This window comes from Ranitomeya imitator, chromosome 1 (genome assembly GCF_032444005.1).
Source record: "Ranitomeya imitator isolate aRanImi1 chromosome 1, aRanImi1.pri, whole genome shotgun sequence".
NCBI lineage: Eukaryota > Metazoa > Chordata > Amphibia > Anura > Dendrobatidae > Ranitomeya > Ranitomeya imitator.
In genome coordinates, this window is record NC_091282.1 from 1,148,241,322 (window position 1) to 1,148,263,730 (window position 22,409).

The following is a 22,409-nucleotide window of genomic DNA, read 5'->3' on the forward strand; positions in this document are numbered from 1 at the left end:
TGAAAAACATCTCCACAGCATTATCTCTCCTCCACCAAAGGTGAAGCAGTTGCCACAATTTAGTCAGACAGGTAATGTTCTCCTGGTATTTGCCGAATCCAAACTGGTTCTTTAGACTGTTATGCAGAGAAGTCTGGTTCATCACTACTCAGATCATGTTTCCAACATGTGTGCAACGTGCTTTACAGTGCTAATGTGCAGGATGATGTATGACTTCCATGCAGGTGCTCGGCCATGGAAATCCATGCCATGAGCTTCTGTCACACAATATTTATCCTGATGCTAATGCAATAGATTTGGAGCACTTGAGTTATTGCAGTTCGGAGTGACTTTTATACCTTCTGCTCCTTAGCAATCGGTGACCCCACTCTGTAACTATATGTCTCCACTTTGTGGCTGAGTTGCTGTAATTTCTTTCACTTCTCAATCATAGGTAATTGTGGAATATTTGGTAGAGAAGAAATGTCATAGACTAAACTGACTTGTTCCAACGGTGATATCCTATTACAAGATTGTGCTGGTATTAGTGAGTGCTTTACCATGACCCATTCTTTCACATGTTAGTATAGGCAGACAGCATGATGATGGGCCATATGTTAGACACTGTAACTGCATGCCCAAATTGAATTACCGTGAATTATTAATAAGCGTGTCCTAATACTTTTGTCCATGTAATGTACGTTACTAGGTGTGATACAGTAGGTGTATTTGGGGGGAAGGCAAGTTTCATATCAAAGATTGAACCTAGACCTCTTTGGGGTCACACTTATGGATTCATTAGTGTTCCCATTCTATTTTCCACTTGTGTGCTAACATTTAAGCACCTGTGTAAACTAAATATCAGGTTCTTACCACCAATCAAAAATACAGTGGGGCAAAAAAGTATTTAGTCAGTCAGCAATAGTGCAAGTTCCACCACTTAAAAAGATGAGAGGCGTCTGTAATTTACATCATAGGTAGACTTCAACTATGGGAGACAAACTGAGAAAAAAAATCCAGAAAATCACATTGTCTGTTTTTTCAACATTTTATTTGCATATTATGGTGGAAAATAAGTATTTCGTCAGAAACAAAATTTCATCTCAATACTTTGTAATATATCCTTTGTTGGCACTGACAGAGGTCAAACGTTTTCTGTAAGTCTTCACAAGGTTGCCACACACTGTTGTTGGTATGTTGGCCCATTCCTCCATGCAGATCTCCTCTAGAGCAGTGATGTTTTTGGCTTTTCGCTTGGCAACATGGACTTTCAACTCCCTCCAAAGGTTTTCTATAGGGTTGAGATCTGGAGACTGGCTAGGCCACTCCAGGACCTTGAAATGCTTCTTACGAAGCCACTCCTTCGTTGCCCTGGCGGTGTGCTTTGGATCATTGTCATGTTGAAAGACCCAGCCACGTTTCATCTTCAATTCCCTTGCTGATGGAAGGAGGTTTGCACTCAAAATCTCACGATACATGGCCCCATTCATTCTTTCATGTACCCGGATCAGTCGTCCTGGCCCCTTTGCAGAGAAACAGCCCCAAAGCATGATGTTTCCACCACCATGCTTTACAGTAGGTATGGTGTTTGATGGATGCAACTCAGTATTCTTTTTCCTTCAAACACGACAAGTTGTGTTTCTACCAAACAGTTCCAGTTTGATTTCATCCGACCATAGGACATTCTCCCAAAACTCCTCTGGATCATCCAAATGCTCTCTAGCAAACTTCAGACGGGCCCGGACATGTACTGGCTTAAGCAGTGGGACACGTCTGGCACTGCAGGATCTGAGTCCATGGTGGCGTAGTGTGTTACTTATGGTAGGCCTTGTTACATTGGTCCCAGCTCTCTGCAGTTCATTCACTAGGTCCCCCCGCGTGGTTCTGGGATTTTTGCTCACCGTTCTTGTGATCATTCTGACCCCACGGGGTGGGATTTTGCGTGGAGCCCCAGATCGAGGGAGATTATCAGTGGTCTTGTATGTCTTCCATTTTCTAATTATTGCTCCCACTGTTGATTTCTTCACTCCAAGCTGGTTGGCTATTGCAGATTCAGTCTTCCCAGCCTGGTGCAGGGCTACAATTTTGTTTCTGGTGTCCTTTGACAGCTCTTTGGTCATCACCATAGTGGAGTTTGAAGTCAGACTGTTTGAGGGTGTGCACAGGTGTCTTTTTATACTGATAACAAGTTTAAACAGGTGCCATTACTACAGGTAATGAGTGGAGGAAAGAGGAGACTCTTAAAGAAGAAGTTACAGGTCTGTGAGAGCCAGAAATCTTGATTGTTTGGTTCTGACCAAATACTTATTTTCCACCATAATATGCAAATAAAATGTTAAAAAAACAGACAATGTGATTTTCTGGATTTTTTTTTCTCAGTTTGTCTCCCATAGTTGAGGTCTACCTATGATGTAAATTACAGACGCCTCTCATCTTTTTAAGTGGTGGAACTTGCACTATTGCTGACTGACTAAATACTTTTTTGCCCCACTGTATGTGCCTAGAAAGAGTCTTTTTCTTCTCCAGGAACACCTTGGCAGCCTTATTGGTTGACTCTATGGAATGTCACCTACATTCAGCATAAGTGAAGGTAGCATTTATACATTACCCCTATTTATTACAATCATGGTTGGACCATATATGAAAAGCATTTTTATAAACTTTTTGTCCCCCATATTTATAGGGTCTTCACTCCTCTTAGTATATGATAAATTTTCTAATGTTTGATATTGCCTGTACATAAGTGCTGCGGAATGTGTTGGCGCTATACACATAAAATAATGATCAAATACTGAACATTCTACCAGTATCACTGCTTCTTTTTCTCCCCCACGGAGTAGTGTTCTTGGTCTGGATGAGTACTAAATGGAGGTAACACATCTGGAGAGTTCTTTGCAAAAGTAAGTCTGATAATATTGCAGTCAGAGTCAATCATTTTCTCACTTTTATTGTCCCTGTGACTGCTCTTTACTTGTCACACAGACTATGTTATTAACATGAAGCTATAAATCTGGGATATGTCCGTACATAGCATTAATGTGAGGCATCTCCTCATATTTATGCTTGAATTTTCAAAGATTATATCTTGATTCACTACTTGGTTCCTTGCACATCACATATTTCAGTAATTGTCAGTGTAATGTTAGCATTGTCATATTCATATTTCATATAATCAAGAAAAGACACGTGAGTGTAATAAACAAGGAGAATGTTATCCTTATTTTAGTACTTGGCACTTCATAACATGCGCTCTGTGTGGAAATGAGCGCTCCTCCAAGAGAAAGATAGGAAGTAATCTCCAGAACGAGAACTTGTAGACCTAAATGTTCCAGATGAATCAAATGGTGTAGGTTCATCTTCAGTTTCTTCCCTAACAACCACCAGCAGACCATAAGATGTCATCAGAACATCTTCCTAATTTATACCTACTTTTTTTTAAACTGCCTTTGGATCGATCTTGAACCATGGTGACTTGATGAACAATCTGTAGAAAGAATGATCTTATGCAAGCCTATATAGTTCCACTTGGGCCTTCTTCAACGTCATCTTCTTGAAAGTATTAAGCCATCGGGTTGGTGGTCTTCCTCTTCGCCTTGTTCCTTCTTTTCTTCTGACCATGATGTCCATCTCTAGTGATTACTCTCTTCTTATGATGTGTCCAAAGTCAGCAAGTCGTGGCTTGGTGATCCTTGCTTTTTGTGACATGTCTGACTTGATTTGTGCCAAAATAGATTTGTTTGTTCTTCTTGCCATCCATGGTATTAATAACATCCTTTTCCAGCACCATATTTTGAAGGCGTTGATTCTTCTTTTGTCTTGTGGCTTTATCGTCCAGGTTTCGCATCTGTATGTTAACATAAAAAAGTCCAAACTATTTACGAGCTGTAGTTAAAAAAAAATCACTGCAAACGTACGAGTTGAAAATTATGCTTCAAGTGAGAATTTATTAATAGTGATTGCTGAAGCGAGCGACAGGCAAAATGACATTTTGGCCAGTTAATAGCCTTGATCACATAGTCGCCCATTTAATGAAGCATCTTAGGTCAGAGATAATTATCCCTGTGGTGTAGTATTTCATACAATATGATATGGTGTATGAGGGATCTTTTCCCAGGTGCTGACAAAGGAAGGTTCCACACAGTAGGTTCTGGTGTGGAGCTGTAGCTACACCACGCTTAGACACTGAAGTGTCAGCATCTACCACTGTGCCAACAGATAGCGACAGCTCCACACCAGAACCTACTGTGTGGAACCTTCTTTTGTCAGCACCTGTGAAAAGATCCCTCATGCACCATATCATATTGTATGAAATACTACACCACAGGGATAATTATCTTTGACCTAAGATGCTTCATTAAATGGGCGACTATGTGATCAAGGCTATTAACTGGCCAAAATGTCATTTTGCCTGTCGCTCGCTTCAGCAATCACTATTAATAAATTCTCACTTGAAGCATAATTTTCAACTCGTACGTGTGCAGTGATTTTTTTAAACTATTTTTTATGGGACCACTGACCCCTTTCACAAGCACCGTCATTCTAATCTTTAAGTTGAGTGTTAGCCATCGTATCCTTTGAGTCTATTTACGAGCTGTGTTTTCGTCACCAGTGAAAACAGTATATGGGTATGAGTTCATGGATATGGCCATGCTAATGTAATTTAATTTTTCTTTGTAGGTCTGTGCAAAAATCACAAACTCCTGGAAAATCCCTTATATCAAAGCTGACGTTCATATTTACATTTGTGTTTTAAGCTAATTCTGACCTTGTGATGTGGAACTGACCTCAAATCCTTCAGTCGCAGGCAGTTTATGTATAAAATATGTGATGTATTCTGTATATTCTGCTCATTTTCCTTCTGTGGTGTTTGGTGCAGGTATGGCAGATTTCTATGATTTGAAAACCTCTAAATGTCCTTCTAGGTCAACCCCTCCACATCTACATATTAATAGCGTGAACAATTACCCCTCACTGGCAGAATATTGTGTTAGAAGGGCCGTTTTGTGTACTGCTGGTAGCAGGCAAAACCCTTCAGAAATCCTTTAATCTCCTGACGAGTGATTACGGGATTCTTACAATTTCCATATTGTGCCCTGCACTGACATATTACATTTCATCAGATATTTCCCCATGAACACATTTCTGATGCTGTAAATGTGTAGTGACTTCAAAAAGACATTCAGGGACGTTCACCTTCTATCTGACTGAGCACATCAAACAGCGCGGCTGTAAAATTGCCTTTCTCCAAGGTGCTTGCACACTTTCAATTCATTTATCTTTGGACCTTGAAATTAGCATGGCGTCTTTAGTATTTTCATGGGAGCAATCGTCTCATATATTAATAAGACCTGCATTAAAAATGTTGATGAGAAGCGTGAATTTCATAAGATGAATGTCAGCGGTGCGCGAATTAGAATATTAACAATGCCGCTTTATTAAAAAAACAAAATCCTTCACCAACTCGTAGTTGTGTGCAATATTCACCCGTTCCCATAGGATCGGAGATACGATATAGGATAACAGCTGATGAATGTAGGATAAGTATGAGCTAGATCTGCAGAATTACAATTCTCCATGAGCAGCAAAAAAGCAAGCAAAGCCGATACTGACTGTAGAGGGTATTTATAATATAAAGTCAGATATGGTTCTCAGAATATTTGTGAATGACATAAATACCAATCTTCTCGTGACATTACATCCTGAAAGGCTTTGTGCAATTTAATAATTCCTGCATTGCTCTCTGGATCCTTTACTATTATCGAAAAGATGACGGCAGCAAAATAAATGCACCAGGCAACAGCACATACATCTAGCCTTACAATGAATGTCCACCTATTACTACTTGAAGGGGGTATCAGGACTATTTTATTTTTTTGACTATGGTCCTAAGAACTAACAGCGAAGTAGCTGCTCCGCATCAACAGAGCAGTTCTTCCACTTCTGGGCTGCTCTGTCGATTGAGCGTGACTGCCATTATCATGTTGATTCACAGAGCTCCCCGCAGTAGGGAAGTGGGGAGCTGGCTGTCACTCAGTATAACATCTGTAGTTAAGTCCCGTCAACAGAGGACAGTGAAAGAGGAGCCACTGCTCTGATGACGTGATGTCAGTGAAAGCTGCTGAATCAACAGGAAGAGAGGTCTGTGACTGCTCTGTGGTGGTGGAGATCAGCGCCGTGCACAGCAAGCAGGTAGTTAGCAACCAGCTGCCTGTTAGTACTTATGCCCATAGTAAAAAAAAAAAACATAATCCCAGATAATCCCTTTAAAGAAAAGGGGTTTAAAAATGTATTTTAAAATATACATACAGTGGGGCAAAAAAGTATTTAGTCAGTCAGCAATAGTGCAAGTTCCACCACTTAAAAAGATGAGAGGCGTCTGTAATTTACATCATAGGTAGACCTCAACTATGGGAGACAAACTGAGAAAAAAAATCCAGAAAATCACATTGTCTGTTTTTTTAACATTTTATTTGCATATTATGGTGGAAAATAAGTATTTGGTCAGAAACAAAATTTCATCTCAATACTTTGTAATATATCCTTTGTTGGCAATGACAGAGGTCAAACGTTTTCTGTAAGTCTTCACAAGGTTGCCACACACTGTTGTTGGTATGTTGGCCCATTCCTCCATGCAGATCTCCTCTAGAGCAGTGATGTTTTTGGCTTTTCGCTTGGCAACACGGACTTTCAACTCCCTCCAAAGGTTTTCTATAGGGTTGAGATCTGGAGACTGGCTAGGCCACTCCAGGACCTTGAAATGCTTCTTACGAAGCCACTCCTTCGTTGCCCTGGCGGTGTGCTTTGGATCATTGTCATGTTGAAAGACCCAGCCACGTTTCATCTTCAATGCCCTTGCTGATGAAAGGAGGTTTGCACTCAAAATCTCACGATACATGGCCCCATTCATTCTTTCATGTACCCGGATCAGTCGTCCTGGCCCCTTTGCAGAGAAACAGCCCTAAAGCATGATGTTTCCACCACCATGCTTTACAGTAGGTATGGTGTTTGATGGATGCAACTCAGTATTCTTTTTCCTCCAAATACGCCAAGTTGTGTTTCTACCAAACAGTTCCAGTTTGGTTTCATCAGACCATAGGACATTCTCCCAAAACTCCTCTGGATCATCCAAATGCTCTCTAGCAAACTTCAGACGGGCCCGGACATGTACTGGCTTAAGCAGTGGGACACGTCTGGCACTGCAGGATCTGAATCCATGGTGGCGTAGTGTGTTACTTATGGTAAGCCTTGTTACATTGGTCCCAGCTCTCTGCAGTTCATTCACTAGGTCCCCCCGCGTGGTTCTGGGATTTTTGCTCACCGTTCTTGTGATCATTCTGACCCCACGGGGTGGGATTTTGTGTGGAGCCCCAGATCGAGGGAGATTATCAGTGGTCTTGTATGTCTTCCATTTTCTAATTATTGCTCCCACTGTTGATTTCTTCACTCCAAGCTGGTTGGCTATTGCAGATTCAGTCTTCCCAGCCTGGTGCAGGGCTACAATTTTGTTTCTGGTGTCCTTTGACAGCTCTTTGGTCTTCACCATAGTGGAGTTTGGAGTCAGACTGTTTGAGGGTGTGCACAGGTGTCTTTTTATACTGATAACAAGTTTAAACAGGTGCCATTACTACAGGTAATGAGTGGAGGAAAGAGGAGACTCTTAAAGAAGAAGTTACAGGTCTGTGAGAGCCAGAAATCTTGATTGTTTGTTTCTGACCAAATACTTATTTTCCACCATAATATGCAAATAAATTGTTAAAAAAACAGACAATGTGATTTTCTGGATTTTTTTTTCTCAGTTTGTCTCCCATAGTTGAGGTCTACCTATGATGTAAATTACAGACGCCTCTCATCTTTTTAAGTGGTGGAACTTGCACTATTGCTGACTGACTAAATACTTTTTTGCCCCACTGTATATATATGTATATTTTTCCCATTTTCCATATCACTGTCCTTATAAAAAAAAAAAAATCACAAGAGCACTAAACCTAATAATGCATTTTTTTAGAAGTCATTTCAAGCAGTCTCATTATCATCACAGACAGGATTACAATGAAAGGTAACATCTCTTGTTACAGAAGATAACAGGATCCACCATTCATAGGTGACGGCCACAGCTCACTTCCTCACACTCCCTACACAATGACCTTCACCCAGATCAGAGCATGTACATAACATTTTAGAGTTCAGTAGGGACAGAGCCAATCTACTGATGCGCTTAACCACCTGGATTCTAAAAAGGACAGGAAGTATTAGAATAATGTTAATCCTAGTGTCCAGCATGAAAACACTCTAACAAATATCCAACTGCCAGCCACTTGGTTATTCCCTTTTGGTCTAAGTTGCTGTCCATTGCCTGTTGTAAAGTGTCATCTGTCTCTAGCAGTCATCCAACTGAGAAGGATTACAGGACATGGGGGAGGGGTACGATCTCTTTGCTCCGCTGTCTATCAAATTGCTTTTAAAATAACCACAAGAAAATATGGCAAAGGCTATTAAATATACATTTTTATTTGAAAAAAAAAAAGTTTTCTCATGGGTTTAATGTTTTTATTTCCATGCTTGGAAGAGTAATTGGTATTGCAAGCTGAAAGTAGTTATAACTGACAGGTAGGCTTAAAGTTTGAGGCAAGGAAGTCATTTCGTAATGGCAGAACATAGTTGAACATCAGGAAAATGAAGTTCCAGGACCTATAGTGCTGGCAGAATACTAATAACTCACTGAAAAAGATTGGTGTCAGGATTCCTCCTCTTAGTAATTGTGAAGAGGGAGCAGCCGCCATCTTGGATATGGGGCATAATGCTGGCCTCCTATCAGAGATTGGCCTGACTCCATTTTGTCTCATATCAGAATTCACCTGGTCACACGTCTGCAGGGACATGAGCACTCCTGGCCCCCACCTTTTCCCTACTTGAATGAAAACCCTTTAGTATGGTAATGGACTGAGACCAGTGTAGCAGGCATATGGCACTTCAAAGCTTGAATGAGGAAGCCACGCCAGCAGGGGGCATGGAGGTGCCTGGGGGCTCAATTAAAGCATACATGTCAGATGGCTACAGGAGGACACGTCTATTGTCTCCCCAGCTGGACCATCTACAACATGAAATTATGAATTATGGATGCATCATCTAAGGTACAGGCTCATAAAAAATATCCTGGAACCTGAGATATAGAGATCAGCCTCCCACAGTAATCGAATGGGTCTAGGTTAGATCCCTGTACGACCGGCAGAACAAACCACATGCACTGGTACCGCCCGTGTACTGATCCGATCATCCTGAGAGAAGTTATTCCAATTATTAGGTATTGGGAATATATTCTGCAGGAAAGCTGAAGGGTGGATATTGTTAGCCCACCCAGGTACAGGGGAGAGGGACACAGAAGGATTAAGAGCTGAGGACACATGGAGAGTCAGACTCAACAGAAGAATATGATGATGAAATAAGGAACAGGGCATATGCCAGCCAGAGGGGAGCAGGCACATGCTTTTTGGGGGCTGCCCGGCAACTAGAAGTCTTGTACCTGTGGAACGCAGAGCTCCCCAGCCTCCACAAGCGACCTTCAACCTGGTAAATTGACCTCCAGCTTTATGACTCTAAGCCTTGTATTATTATTGTTATATTTTACTCTGACTGTAACGCTAGGTATATTTTTACTGTATATTTCTTGTATTTATCTAGTTCTCCCTTAAGGCAATTAAACCATAAATTAATTTTGGGCTGATCCTTTTATTCTGATTGCGAATCTTAGAATACCCAGCGTGGGTAACAGGGCAGTCTCCCCAGTGGCCATTTGCTCTAGGTGCAGTTCCCTTATTGACCTGAGAGACAAAGGGGGTGCCGGAGAGCTGTGCCTGTGTAGTTACGCCATGGATTGGTGACGTGGGGGGAACTAGTTTTCTTCACAGTAATTGTTTTGCTGTCCTATGGAAATTGGGTCATGCTGAGTTGTCAGTGCTTTGATTGACAGCTCGGTTGTCCAATCTTTTGATGGGTTGCTGAATTGTCAGTGCTTTGATTGACAGCTCAACTGTCCAATCTGGGACTGGGAGGTACGAGACTTTCTCCAGGTGTTCTCTGTTCTGGAGACTGCCAAGCTATTTAACTGAACTGTTTGCCTCTGATCCCTGTCAGATGTAGTTTATGCTTCCTGGTGAGTATTTGCCTGATTTTGTTGTTCTGAGTTCTGATCTTCCACTGCCTGACCCTTGGACCGTGTTTTGACTAATACTATCCCTTTGTCTTGTCCTTTTGCTTTTATCCGCTATCTCCTGGTATTTTGACCCCAGACCGTGACCTGACTTACGCCTTTGTCCAGCAGAGCGATTTATTTCTGTATGTTTTTGATGAAAGCACATTTTCAATAACAGAGTCACCACTAGAGGGAGCTGAGTGTGTACTGCATACCATTTGATCTCTGAGTTCAATTTATGAATGTAGCAGTTAATAAGCTCAGTACCTCCCCCTAGTGGTGGCTGCAGGCAGCCAGTATTTCACTAGTCCCATACTGTATAAATAGAGGATTTAGGGCTCTGAATGAGAAAAACAAAGCTATAAAAATAAATTATGAAATTAATCAGCACATAGTTGCCCTATTAGACACTTCTGGACTATGGACCTATTAGAGACTATTATATAATTCCCATATCTGCACTGGCAGGAAGGAGTAGACATGGACAATCATTATGGTGGACCTTTTTTATTGAGCTGTATGTTCCTGGACATTTTGCTGCTGTCATTAAAACTGCATTATTCTCCTGTCATGACCCCTGTTATTTCCTAAGAGGTAGAAATAAGACATTTGGATGACTTTCTTCACTTGGCTGCGGTGGATATGTCTCATTACCGCTCACACAGTGAACGTGTTTGGCATAAAATATTTGATTAGCTTTTATAAACAATTATTTCTTTTGACTTCTTGGTGTCTAATGAGCGTAACGTTATCATACAACGAACAACAGCGAGAATAAAGTGAAATAAGCTGCAGATTTCAGTTTACAATGGAGCGCATGTCGGTGATCAGACAACGTGATGTCAGATGACTGCAGTCATCGATGTTAATTACTACTTTCTGTGGCTTACAACAACATTGGTGTAATTGCTCTTATTATTGTGCGGATAGTAATGTGTTAATAATAGTGGCAACAGTATTTTGTATTTCACGCCTATCGTTTGTCAAGTATTAGTCATTTATTTCATCCAACTCCACCATAAGCGTGTGATGGGGAGAGAGGAACAAGGTGGAATAAAAGGTGTCCAAAAGGTAGATTGGGCCAGTTTCCCACATTCAACATTTTGCGATCCGAGCATAGACTGCAATGTCTGGACCGGCCTCGGGTCTCCTGACCAGAACTCGACAGCCTCAATGGCATATACAGTATGAGGCTGTTGTGTTCGAGCCAAGAGACCTGCAGCCGTTCTGGACTTTGTGGTCTGTACTTGAAGTGTGAGCATCAAACCGGCCCAGAGTGAGTGAAAAATAAAATCACTGGCGATTGTTCTTTAATGTGAACACCTAAAAACTCCCTATATCTCATCTTGACATTGCTGATGCTACTGTGATGAATGATTTCTGATCTAGCAGAACCAGCAAATTGGTGGATATTTAGAAACTCCCAAGCTTTGGAAATTGCTGCATTGTGAATTTAATTATTCATATGTAGGATTTTTTAACCTAACAACAACGCATTAAAAGGACTGTCCTCTACTGGACAACCTGTCCGTAAATGGATTGTCCACTACTCGGACAAACCCCTCCTCAATCCCAATGTTTCCCCCTAGTATAATAATGCCTGCAGTATACGCCGCTCCTGTGCCAACGCCATTTCAGCGGTGTCAGCACTGGTTCTCCTGGGGCTTATGTGACATTATTATGTCACGTGACCACTGTAACCCCTAATGGCCACTGATCATCTGTAGCCTTTCAGTAATCCATCAGCCATTCTCTTTTTTTCTAAAATAGTCACCATTGTTGCATGGGGAGTGCTGTGAAAAGTCTGAACCATGCCTTACCTGCTTTTCCATTGAGAGGGATGGACCAGTAGTGAAGACAATGATGGCAACCTAAAGCACGGAAACAGAAAGTGAGACAAGTTTCACATGATCAAGAGCACTCTCCATACTTCTTGGTGGCCATATTGGAGGAGATAACAGACTTGATATCTAAAAGAATAAGAGAGGAGAACAGAGGGCACCAGATATGGTGGCTATACCTGAGAAATGTATAGTCCTGTTTTGTTTTAGGAGTGGATATGAATGTAATAAAAGGTCTGGGGAACAAATGGTCCGATTCACTTATGTCTCTGGTACTGAAGTGCCAATGTGCTAGGGTGATTTATAGTGGAAATTCATTTATCTGTGATGTTTGAGAGGCATTTTCATTTCTCATTTCACCTGGACTATATTTTTATATCCAACCATCTCTACCAAGGTCAACAGAACAATTAATATTTGGTTGTACATTTGAAATCTCCTTTTACATATACCAACAAGAGGCACGCTAAGGCCACCCATCGGTAAGCATTTTCTGATCGAGGGTCACTTGAGTGCCTGCTGACACAAGCAGACCAAAGCAAGCGATGCACACCAAGTGATCTATGCTTGACAGCCCGGTACACATAGGCGGCCACAGTTCTTAGCAGCTCAAGTCCTGTGTACACGAGAAGATGCCCCACCGAGTAAGATGAACTTTTGCGACAAAGCTTTGCGTTTTGCTCGCACATCATCAGTCCGTTGGCAAGATAATGGTGTAACGAGCAGTTTTAACAAAGTTCTTTCACGATTATCTTGCAGTGTAATGCTCCTTAAGTTTATTAGTTTTTTGCTGTAAAGGTTTCATAGCATAAAAAGTTTATTCCTTTGTACCCAAATCAAAACTAGAAATAACATGAAATATGGCACTTATTCATCTTCAGACTGTTTAACCTTGTGGGCAATGATAAAGTGAGTCAACATTAGCAGGTAGAAAACTTGGGTCAAGGATGTTTAAAATGAGATAAACACTAAGATACACAAATGTGGGAACCAGTCTTGGCTATGGCAAGTCAGCTGCTCTAAGCCCAGGCTAACATTTATTTAGTCAATCACAAATGAACCTAGTGTTAAGTAAATGAGGTGACAACCAAGAAAGTTAATAGACACCTTTTTTTATTTCTCACAACTTCCCACGGAGCTTTTAGGACGGAGTTGAACGTGTCGGTGTACTTAAAAGGGTTGTCTACCGTTGGGAATTTATTTATTTATTTTTATTTAAATGGATGTATTTGGGGTTAAAATCATGTTTACCATTCAGATTTTATTAACAGTTTTGCTCTGCTTGACTTTTTCCAGACTCTCTATTTTGCAGCTCATTCAACTTTGATGTGGTCTGTTTCCATAAATCAGGTGAGAGGGGCTCAGCTAAAAAAAAAGTTATAAATTCTCCTATCATTGACTTTTATAATAAGGGTTGTCCACTTCTGGGGATTTTTTTATTTTTGCAAAAAAGGAATGAGCTGACGCCATTAATAATACCTTATTTCCCTTTAGAACAAAGCATCAGGCATGTGAAATCCAACAGGTCCAATCTCCCCCCCCCAACATTTGCTAAGGTGGGCAAGGGAGGCAATCCCTAACGATGATCTTGCATGTTCCAATATTGTTGTATTCAAAAGATATTTTTTAGAATGGAAGCAGTCTACGACAATGACGACATCTTGACTTGGCTTTACATATATAGATGTTATAGAACTATGAGTTGACAGCACTCATAGGTTTCCATATCTCCAACCTAGTTAAATGCATAGCTGCCTGTCTATTGAGCCTAAAAATTGGGACTTGAGACTTGTAGAGTTTTCCAATGCCACACCCCAATGATTGATCTAGTAAATATGAATCTCAAGTCTAGGAACCCAAAGATAAATTCAGACTAATTTTAGACTTGTCTGATTATCTAGTTTAGGGTTTCAAATCTGCTTTGTTGATGGTTTTTGGTACTGAAGAGGTTAATGCAGCTTTGCTAGTCTCGGGTAATGGAAGGATTCATATCAGTCTTTTGTAATAATATGGTTTATTGGTAAAATGACCTGTTGTCATATTATAAAACTGCCTAACAGAGAGAACAATTGTGTCATTGTCAGCCCATGAGGTGTAAAATCCCACTGCGTTCATCTAATCTCGGTGAGATACATTGCACAACTTTCAAGTCTTACTGAAAGTGACAGTGATTACCAGAGCAGCGGTAATGCCGAGGCTTATTGCCTCTAAATGCAAGATTGGTTTCTGAAAACTACTAAACAAAGTCATCCGCCTTATGGCCCACAGCTTACATTTACACTGATATGCAATAGTAAAAGGTCAAAGCTTTTACCACAATACACGGGAGGAAAAGGCCACAGTCAGCACAAGAAGAGCAGCAGCCTGCATAAAAGCGGCCATCGGAAAAAACACAAAGCACTAAATATAGGTATATACCATATAAAACATCTGCCTATTATATGCTTCATAGAAATGAGATCAGAGGTCTAATAACATCCTAATGCCACAACGCTTTCAAGTAGAATATGTCCTATCTAGAGATGATCGAAACATTCCAAATTCAAATACATCAGGTTCGCTGAATATTTCCCCAAAATGTGATTTGTGGGTTGTGGGTAAGAAATGTACTGCAAATTGCAGGTAGCTCTGCACTGTGGTTTCTTCGGAGTATTGCCAACCTCTTTCAATATCTTTAAAGAGAATCTGTCCATAGGTTTTTGCTATGTAATCTGACAGCACTATGATGTAGGGACAGGGACATTCACAAAAATGAATGCATAAGAAATGCCAAAACCTGGTACAGTCACCTGAGACAAGCAAGCACACCATCTAAAACTAATTTAACATTTTTATCACTGTAAAAACTATTGTGCTGTCTTGCTTCTGCTTTTTAGTGCATTAAGAATAAAGAATAAAAATGTAATTGTATTTCAACTGCGGCATGACAGATACCAGCTACACCATATCACTGATCAATCACACTGATTCTGGCACCTCTTTTATCTCTTACTTTCCGTCTATCAATTAAATCTCTATATCATTTGCAAACTACTATTCTCATTTTCTTCACTGCTGCAGTTGCGCAACACATTGCAGTATGGAGCACTTGTCCAATGTTTAAGGACTTTCACTTCCTGTCTTTATTGCTGAACTGTGAGTGCTAATGTCCTCTCACTATCTTAAATCATTATAAAATGGTTGCTGCATTCCCTGGCTCAGCTTTTATACAGTCTATGATAGGCTCGCCTGATTGCCTGCGCTATAACAAATGCAAAGATAGCTGGAAGGCTTTCTTGGGAAGATTTTGCTTTCTCGTCTGAGGTTATATCAAACTTGTGTGACTGATACAATCTTATGCAAAAAGTAAAAAGGTGGCAAGTATTAACATCGAATCACAAACTGTTTGAATTAGCTGAGACCTGGGAAATTCATCAAATTCATCTCAAATTCAATTTGCATTGAATCGGTTGAATCATCTCTTGGCCTTGCACTTCGTCTTAGGTCTGTGCTTGTCTAACAAAATTAAAGTGGTTGTCAGATTACTATTGAATTGAAATACAACACGTCAGAACATTGTATCACTTTTTATTATTTTTATGAAGGGAGAAAACGCTTCACCGTTTCTGGGTATTTCTTGGCAGATTAGCTACATAAACTATTTCCAGAAAACAAATAGTTATGTATATTTGCTGTTGTAACTAGAGTTGAGCGACCTTGACCTTTTTAGAGTCGAGCCGGGTTTCGCGAAACCCGACTATCTCAAAAGTCGGGTCGAGTGAAATCGGCCGATTATGGCGAAAAGTCGGGATCGACCGAAACACGAAACCCAATGCAAGTCAATGGGGCAGCATAGTCGGCAGTGAGTGGGGGCCAGGAAAACACCTAGAGTGCCCATTTTAATGTCAAAACCATCCATTCTTCTTAATGAAGCTTGTCAAGCGTAATTTACCTTATAATAATTGGAAGGCATTTGAAATTGGGGGTCATTTGGCTAAAGTTGTGTGGGGTGGGGCTGGTTCAAGTAATTAGTGGGCCCAGGAAATCTGGACCACGTCACGGCAGTGGAGCAGGGAGAGGTAAGTATTTCAACTTTGCAAGTGCTGTGATCCTGAGCAAGCCGGGGGGGCCCACTTGTCGGCATTGGCACTGGCACAGGGCCCCTCAAAGTACAGCGGTGTGTTTGCACGGCGGGGGCGCCTCCCACCGGCAGCAACACTTTTGCGTACTATGAGAGGCCCTGTGCCAGTGACGTCGCCAACTAGTATTCCTCCCCCCACCTGATGAAGGAACCTGCACTTTCATCTGCACCTTCCTCTTTGTCCCCGTGTAAGGTGGTATGGTATGCGGGAAGAGCAACCTGACTTTCAGCAGGGTCACAATGTTGTTGTGTAGCATGCACGGGGAATGTTGCGTTATGGGTCAATGTACCAGCAGACTCATCTATCACTGGCTGGGCAATGGGCACGATGAAGTGGAAACACAGATATAGGCCCAAAGAATAAAGTGGGCTAAATGCAGTTCAAAATTGGTAACACAGGAATAACCAGGGGGCATTGCAGTGGAGGACAACTGGAATGAGAGGCTGACACAGAGAGTAGGGCCAAATCAGTAAGTAGTCGAAATGCAGTTCAAAATTCGCAACCGTAGTAAACAGGCGGCACAGCTTTGTTCAGTGGAGGAGAACAGCAAGGAGTGGCAGACACCGATAGTAGGCCCCAACCCAACTAGTAGGCCAAATGCAGTCTAACATTAACAACTACTTAACGAGAGCCTGAAAATGGAATTTCAGGACAGGAAACCAGGAGAACAGCAAGGAGTGGCAGACACCGATAGTAGGCCCCAAACCAACTAGTATGCCAAATGCAGTTGTTCCATTTAACCACAATTTAATGAGAGCCTGAAGATAGAAGCTCAGGAAAGGCAACCTGGGGAACACCTTGGAGTGTAACACACCATCTCTCTCCACCCCATACCCATTTTGTAGGCCTAATGCAGTGTACTTTTCTACAACTACTAAACGAGAGTCGGAAGACCGAAGCAATGGCAAGGAAACCTGGGGAACACCTTGGAGTGTAACACACCATCTCTCTCCAGCCCATACCCAATTTGTAGGCCTAATGCAGTGTAGTTTCCAAGAACTACTAAACGAGAGCCGGAAGATCGAAGCTCAGGAAAGGCAACCTGGGGAACACCTTGGAGTGTAACACACCCTCTCTCTACACCCCATACCCAATTTGAAGGCCTAATGCAGTGTAGTTTCCAAGAACTACTAAACGAGAGCCGGAAGATCGAAGCTCAGGAAAGGCAACCTGGGGAACACCTTGGAGTGTAACACACCCTCTCTCTACACCCCATACCCAATTTGAAGGCCTAATGCAGCGTAGTTTCCAACAACTACTAAACGAGAGCCGGAAGATCGAAGCTCAGGAAAGGCAACCTGGGGAACACCTTGGAGTGTAACAAACCCTCTCTCTACACCCCATACCCAATTTGTAGGCCTAATGCAGCGTAGTTTCCGACAACTACTAAACGAGAGCATGAAGATCGAAGCTCAGGAAAGGCAACCTGGGGAACACCTTGGAGTGTAACACACCCTCTCTCTACACCCCATACCCAATTTGAAGGCCTAATGCAGTGTAGTTTCCAAGAACTACTAAACGAGAGCCGGAAGATCGAAGCTCAGGAAAGGCAACCTGGGGAACACCTTGGAGTGTAACACACCCTCTCTCTACACCCCATACCCAATTTGAAGGCCTAATGCAGCGTAGTTTCCAACAACTACTAAACGAGAGCCGGAAGATCGAAGCTCAGGAAAGGCAACCTGGGGAACACCTTGGAGTGTAACACACCCTCTCTCTACACCCCATACCCAATTTGAAGGCCTAATGCAGCGTAGTTTCCAACAACTACTAAACGAGAGCCGGAAGATCGAAGCTCAGGAAAGGCAACCTGGGGAACACCTTGGAGTGTAACACACCCTCTCTCTACACCCCATACCCAATTTGAAGGCCTAATGCAGCGTAGTTTCCAACAACTACTAAACGAGAGCCGGAAGATCGAAGCTCAGGAAAGGCAACCTGGGGAACACCTTGGAGTGTAACACACCCTCTCTCTACACCCCATACCCAATTTGAAGGCCTAATGCAGTGTAGTTTCCAAGAACTACTAAACGAGAGCCGGAAGATCGAAGCTCAGGAAAGACAACCTGGGGAACACCTTGAAGTGTAACACAACGTCTCTCTACACCACGGAAGGGCTGATTCTTAGGAAGGAAGGCTGTTGGAAATAAGCATTGCGCGTCCGAGGGTGATTATATTCTTATTAGGTATATACTCACCCTCGGACGCGCCCTGCTTCTTTATTTGGAATGAATGTTTATTTGCAATGTGGTGTTGACTTTCTCTATTATTTTGGTAATTAATGATTTTATTATTTTCATTGTTTTGCATCTTCTCGGCAATAATATAAAGAAGACGCGACAGGACAACACTCGGTGGATGCCATATCTGTGTTTTCAATTTAAAAAACCTTTCAGTTAAATACTTGCAGGATAAAGTAATTGTAGCTGGTGGCCATTTTTAGTACTGTACCAGATTTTAGTTGTGTGTTTGTTTTTAATGTTAAAATGTCTGCATTTGATATCTCACCAGTATTTTCTTTTTTATAAGCAAAATACTTTTTTTTTTATTTTATGATGTTGGTTCAAGGGGTACACGGGCAGCAGTAGACAGGTCAGTGGAGGCCTAGTGGAAGGAGGGACCGCAGACAGGCTTCGAAGCCCTAACATAATAAATTGGGCTGCCTGTAGGCAGTTTAAAATTGGTTCCAGGGGAACACGGGCAGCAGTAGACAGGTCAGTGGAGGCCTAGTGGAAGGAGGGACCGCAGACAGGCTTCGAAGCCCTAACATAATAAAATGGGCTGGCTGTAGGCAATTTAAAATTGGTTCCAGGGGAACACGGGCAGCAGTAGACAGGTAAGTGGAGGCCTAGTGGAAGGAGGGACCGCAGACAGGCTTCGAAGGCCTAACATAATAAATTGGGCTGCCTGTAGGCAATTTAAAATTGGTTCCAGGGGAACACGGGCAGCAGTAGACAGGTAAGTGGAGGCCTAGTGGAAGGAGGGACCGCAGACAGGCTTCGAAGGCCTAACGTAATAAAACGGGCTGGCTGTAGGCAATTTACAATTGGTTCCATGGGAACACGGGCAGCAGTAGACAGGTCAGTGGAGGCCTAGTGGAAGGAGTGACGGCAGACAGGCATCAAAGGCCTAACATCATAACATTGGGCTGTTGGCAATTTAAAATTGGTTCCAGGGGTACACGGGCAACAGTGGTCTGGTCAGTGGAAGTCTAGTGGAAGGAGTGATGGCAGACAGGCATCAAAGGCCTAACATAATAACATTTGGCTGTTGGCAATTTAAAATTGGTTCCAGGGGTACACGGGCAACAGTGGTCTGGTCAGTGGAAGTCTAGTGGAAGGAGTGACGGCAGACAGGCTAAGAAGGCCTAACATAACAAAATTGGGCTGGCTGTAGGCAAGTTTAAATTGGTTCCAGGGGAACACGGCCAGCAGTGGCCTGGTCAGTGTAGTAGTTGTAGAAAGAACGGACCGCAGACAGGCTTCGAAGGCCTAACATAACAAAAATGTCAAAACAATGGTATTGTCAGTGCCAGGCATTGAAGGATGTCAGCGCATAGACTAAACATTGGTGAAGCTGTGAGAGATAATTTTGCTAGTGGTAGAGCACTGTTTGAGCTGGGGGGGAACTGTCTTGTGGCCGGCGGTACAGGCCCAGGGCCCCTCATATTACAATGGTGTGTCTGACGTTGGGTGCGCACCACCACCGCCAGAGACACTTTATTGTACTATGAGGGACCCAGTGGCAGTGCCGTCGACCAAAAGCGGGCACACCCACCTCTTCAGACAAACAGCACTCTCACGGGTGCTGGCGCAAAGTGGCGATACCACGGCCCCGTGTGGGGAGTTTGGCCATTTTGTTAGGAGTAAACATGTCGTATGCTGGACAATCAGGTGCAGAAAATTACGAGATTGGAAAAGTCATTCAGAAGAGTCCACAGGCAAGACCTTTTCATAGGAAAGTTAGGTGTCAGCCGGGCAAGGTGGGGCAAAAGATTTCGAAATCCAGTTGTGGTTCATTTTAATGAAGGTTAGATCATCTACATTTTGGGTAGCCAGACGAGTCCTTTTTTCAGTTAGTATTGAACCTGCAGCACTGAATACTCTTTCTGATAGGACACTAGCTGCCGGGCAAGCAAGCTCCTGCAATGCATATTCTGCCAATTCTGGCCAGGTGTCTAATTTGGATGCCCAGTAATCAAATGGGAATGACGGTTGAGGGAGAACGTCGATAAGGGATGAAAAATAGTTTGTAACCATACTGGACAAATGTTGTCTCCTGTCACTTTGAATTGATGCTGCAGTACCTGTCCTGTCTGCGGTCATAGCAAAATCACTCCACAACCTGGTCAGAAAACCCCTCTGGCCAACGCCACTTCTGATTTCTGCCCCTCTAACACCTCTGGTCTGCTGGTCCCTGGAGCTCGTGTGAGAACGATCACGGGCGCTGTGTGCAGGGAATGCCAGAAGCAAACGGTCAACAAGAGTTGATTGTTTTGTTGCTAATATTAGTTCCAAGTTCTCATGTGGCATAATATTTTGCAATTTGCCTTTATAGCGAGGATCAAGGAGGCAGGCCAACCAGTAATCGTCATCGTTCATCATTTTTGTAATGCGTGTGTCCCTTTTGAGGATACGCAAGGCATAATCCGCCATGTGGGCCAAAGTTCCAGTTGTCAAATCTGCAGTTGTGCTTGGTTGAGGGGCAGTTGCAGGCAAATCTACGTCACTTGTGTCCCTCAAAAAACCAGAACCCGCCCTTGCCACGCCACCAATTTCCAATGACCCCGGGAAAGCTTCCTCATTAAAAATATACTCATCCCCATCATCCTCCTCATCCTCCACCTCCTCTTCGCCCGCTACCTCGTCCTGTACACTGCCCTGACCAGACAATGGCTGACTGTCATCAAGGCTTTCCTCTTCCTCTGGTGCAGACGCCTGATCCTTTATGTGCATCAAACTTTGCATCAGCAGACACATTAGGGGGATGCTCATGCTTATTATGGCGTTGTCTGCACTAACCAGCCGTGTGCATTCCTCAAAACACTGAAGGACTTGACACATGTCTTGAATCTTCGACCACTGCACACCTGACAACTCCATGTCTGCCATCCTACTGCCTGCCCGTGTATGTGTATCCTCCCACAAAAACATAACAGCCCGCCTCTGTTCGCACAGTCTCTGAAGCATGTGCAGTGTTGAGTTCCACCTTGTAACAACGTCTATGATTAGGCGATGCTGGGGAAGGTTCAAAGAACGCTGATAGGTCTGCATACGGCTGGAGTGTACAGGCGAACGGCGGATATGTGCGCAAAGTCCACGCACTTTGAGGAGCAGGTCGGATAACCCCGGATAACTTTTCAGGAAGCACTGCACCACCAGGTTTAAGGTGTGAGCCAGGCAAGGAATGTGTTTCAGTTGGGAAAGGGAGATGGCAGCCATGAAATTCCTTCCGTTATCACTCACTACCTTGCCTGCCTCAAGATCTACAGTGCCCAGCCACGACTGCGTTTCTTGCTGCAAGAACTCGGACAGAACTTCCGCGGTGTGTCTGTTGTCGCCCAAACACTTCATAGCCAATACAGCCTGCTGACGTTTGCCAGTAGCTGCCCCATAATGGGAGACCTGGTGTGCAACAGTGGCAGCTGCGGATGGAGTGGTTGTGCGACTGCGGTCTGTGGACGAGCTCTCGCTTCTGCAGGAGGACGAGGAGGAGGAGGAGGAGGAGGGGGTGCGAACGGCTACAGCCAACTGTTTCCTAGACCGTGGGCTAGGCAGAACTGTCCCAAACTTGCTGTCCCCTGTGGACCCTGAATCCACCACATTTACCCAGTGTGCCGTGATGGACACGTAACGTCCCTGGCCATGCCTACTGGTCCATGCATCTGTTGTCAGGTGCACCTTTGTGCTCACAGATTGCCTGAGTGCATGGACGATGCGCTCTTTAACTTGCTGGTGGAGGGCTGGGATGGCTTTTCTGGAAAAAAAGTGTTGACTGGGTAGCTCGTAGCGTGGTACAGCGTAGTCCATCAGGTCTTTGAAAGCTTCGCTTTCAACTAACCGGTAGGGCATCATCTCTAACGAGATTAGTCTAGCTATGTGGGCGTTCAAACCCTGTGTACGCGGATGCGAGGCTAAGTACTTCCTTTTTCTAACCATAGTCTCATGTAGGGTGAGCTGGACTGGAGAGCTGGAGATCGTGGAACTAGCGGGGGTGCCGGTGGACATGGCAGACTGAGAGACGGTGGGAGATGGTATTGTTGCCGCCGGTGCCCTAGAT

The 22,409-nt window shown here is 43.2% G+C and overlaps 1 protein-coding gene across 3 annotated transcripts in view; it reads right to left on the reverse strand.

Annotated features, from left to right (window-relative positions):
- The window catches only part of C1H4orf19 (chromosome 1 C4orf19 homolog), a 98,830-nt gene that overhangs the window by 41,302 nt on the left and 35,119 nt on the right, over positions 1–22,409 (reverse strand). For 2 of the 3 annotated variants that reach the window (XM_069744621.1, XM_069744620.1), the window contains exon 2: positions 11,989–12,039. The exons of the other annotated variant lie outside the window; for it this stretch is intronic. Coding sequence is in view for 1 of the 2 variants with exons in the window: in XM_069744620.1 (XP_069600721.1) it covers positions 11,989–12,000 (12 nt within the window). In the remaining variant the exon portion in view is untranslated. The remainder of the gene's footprint in view (positions 1–11,988; positions 12,040–22,409) is intronic. 3 annotated transcript variants of the gene reach the window in all.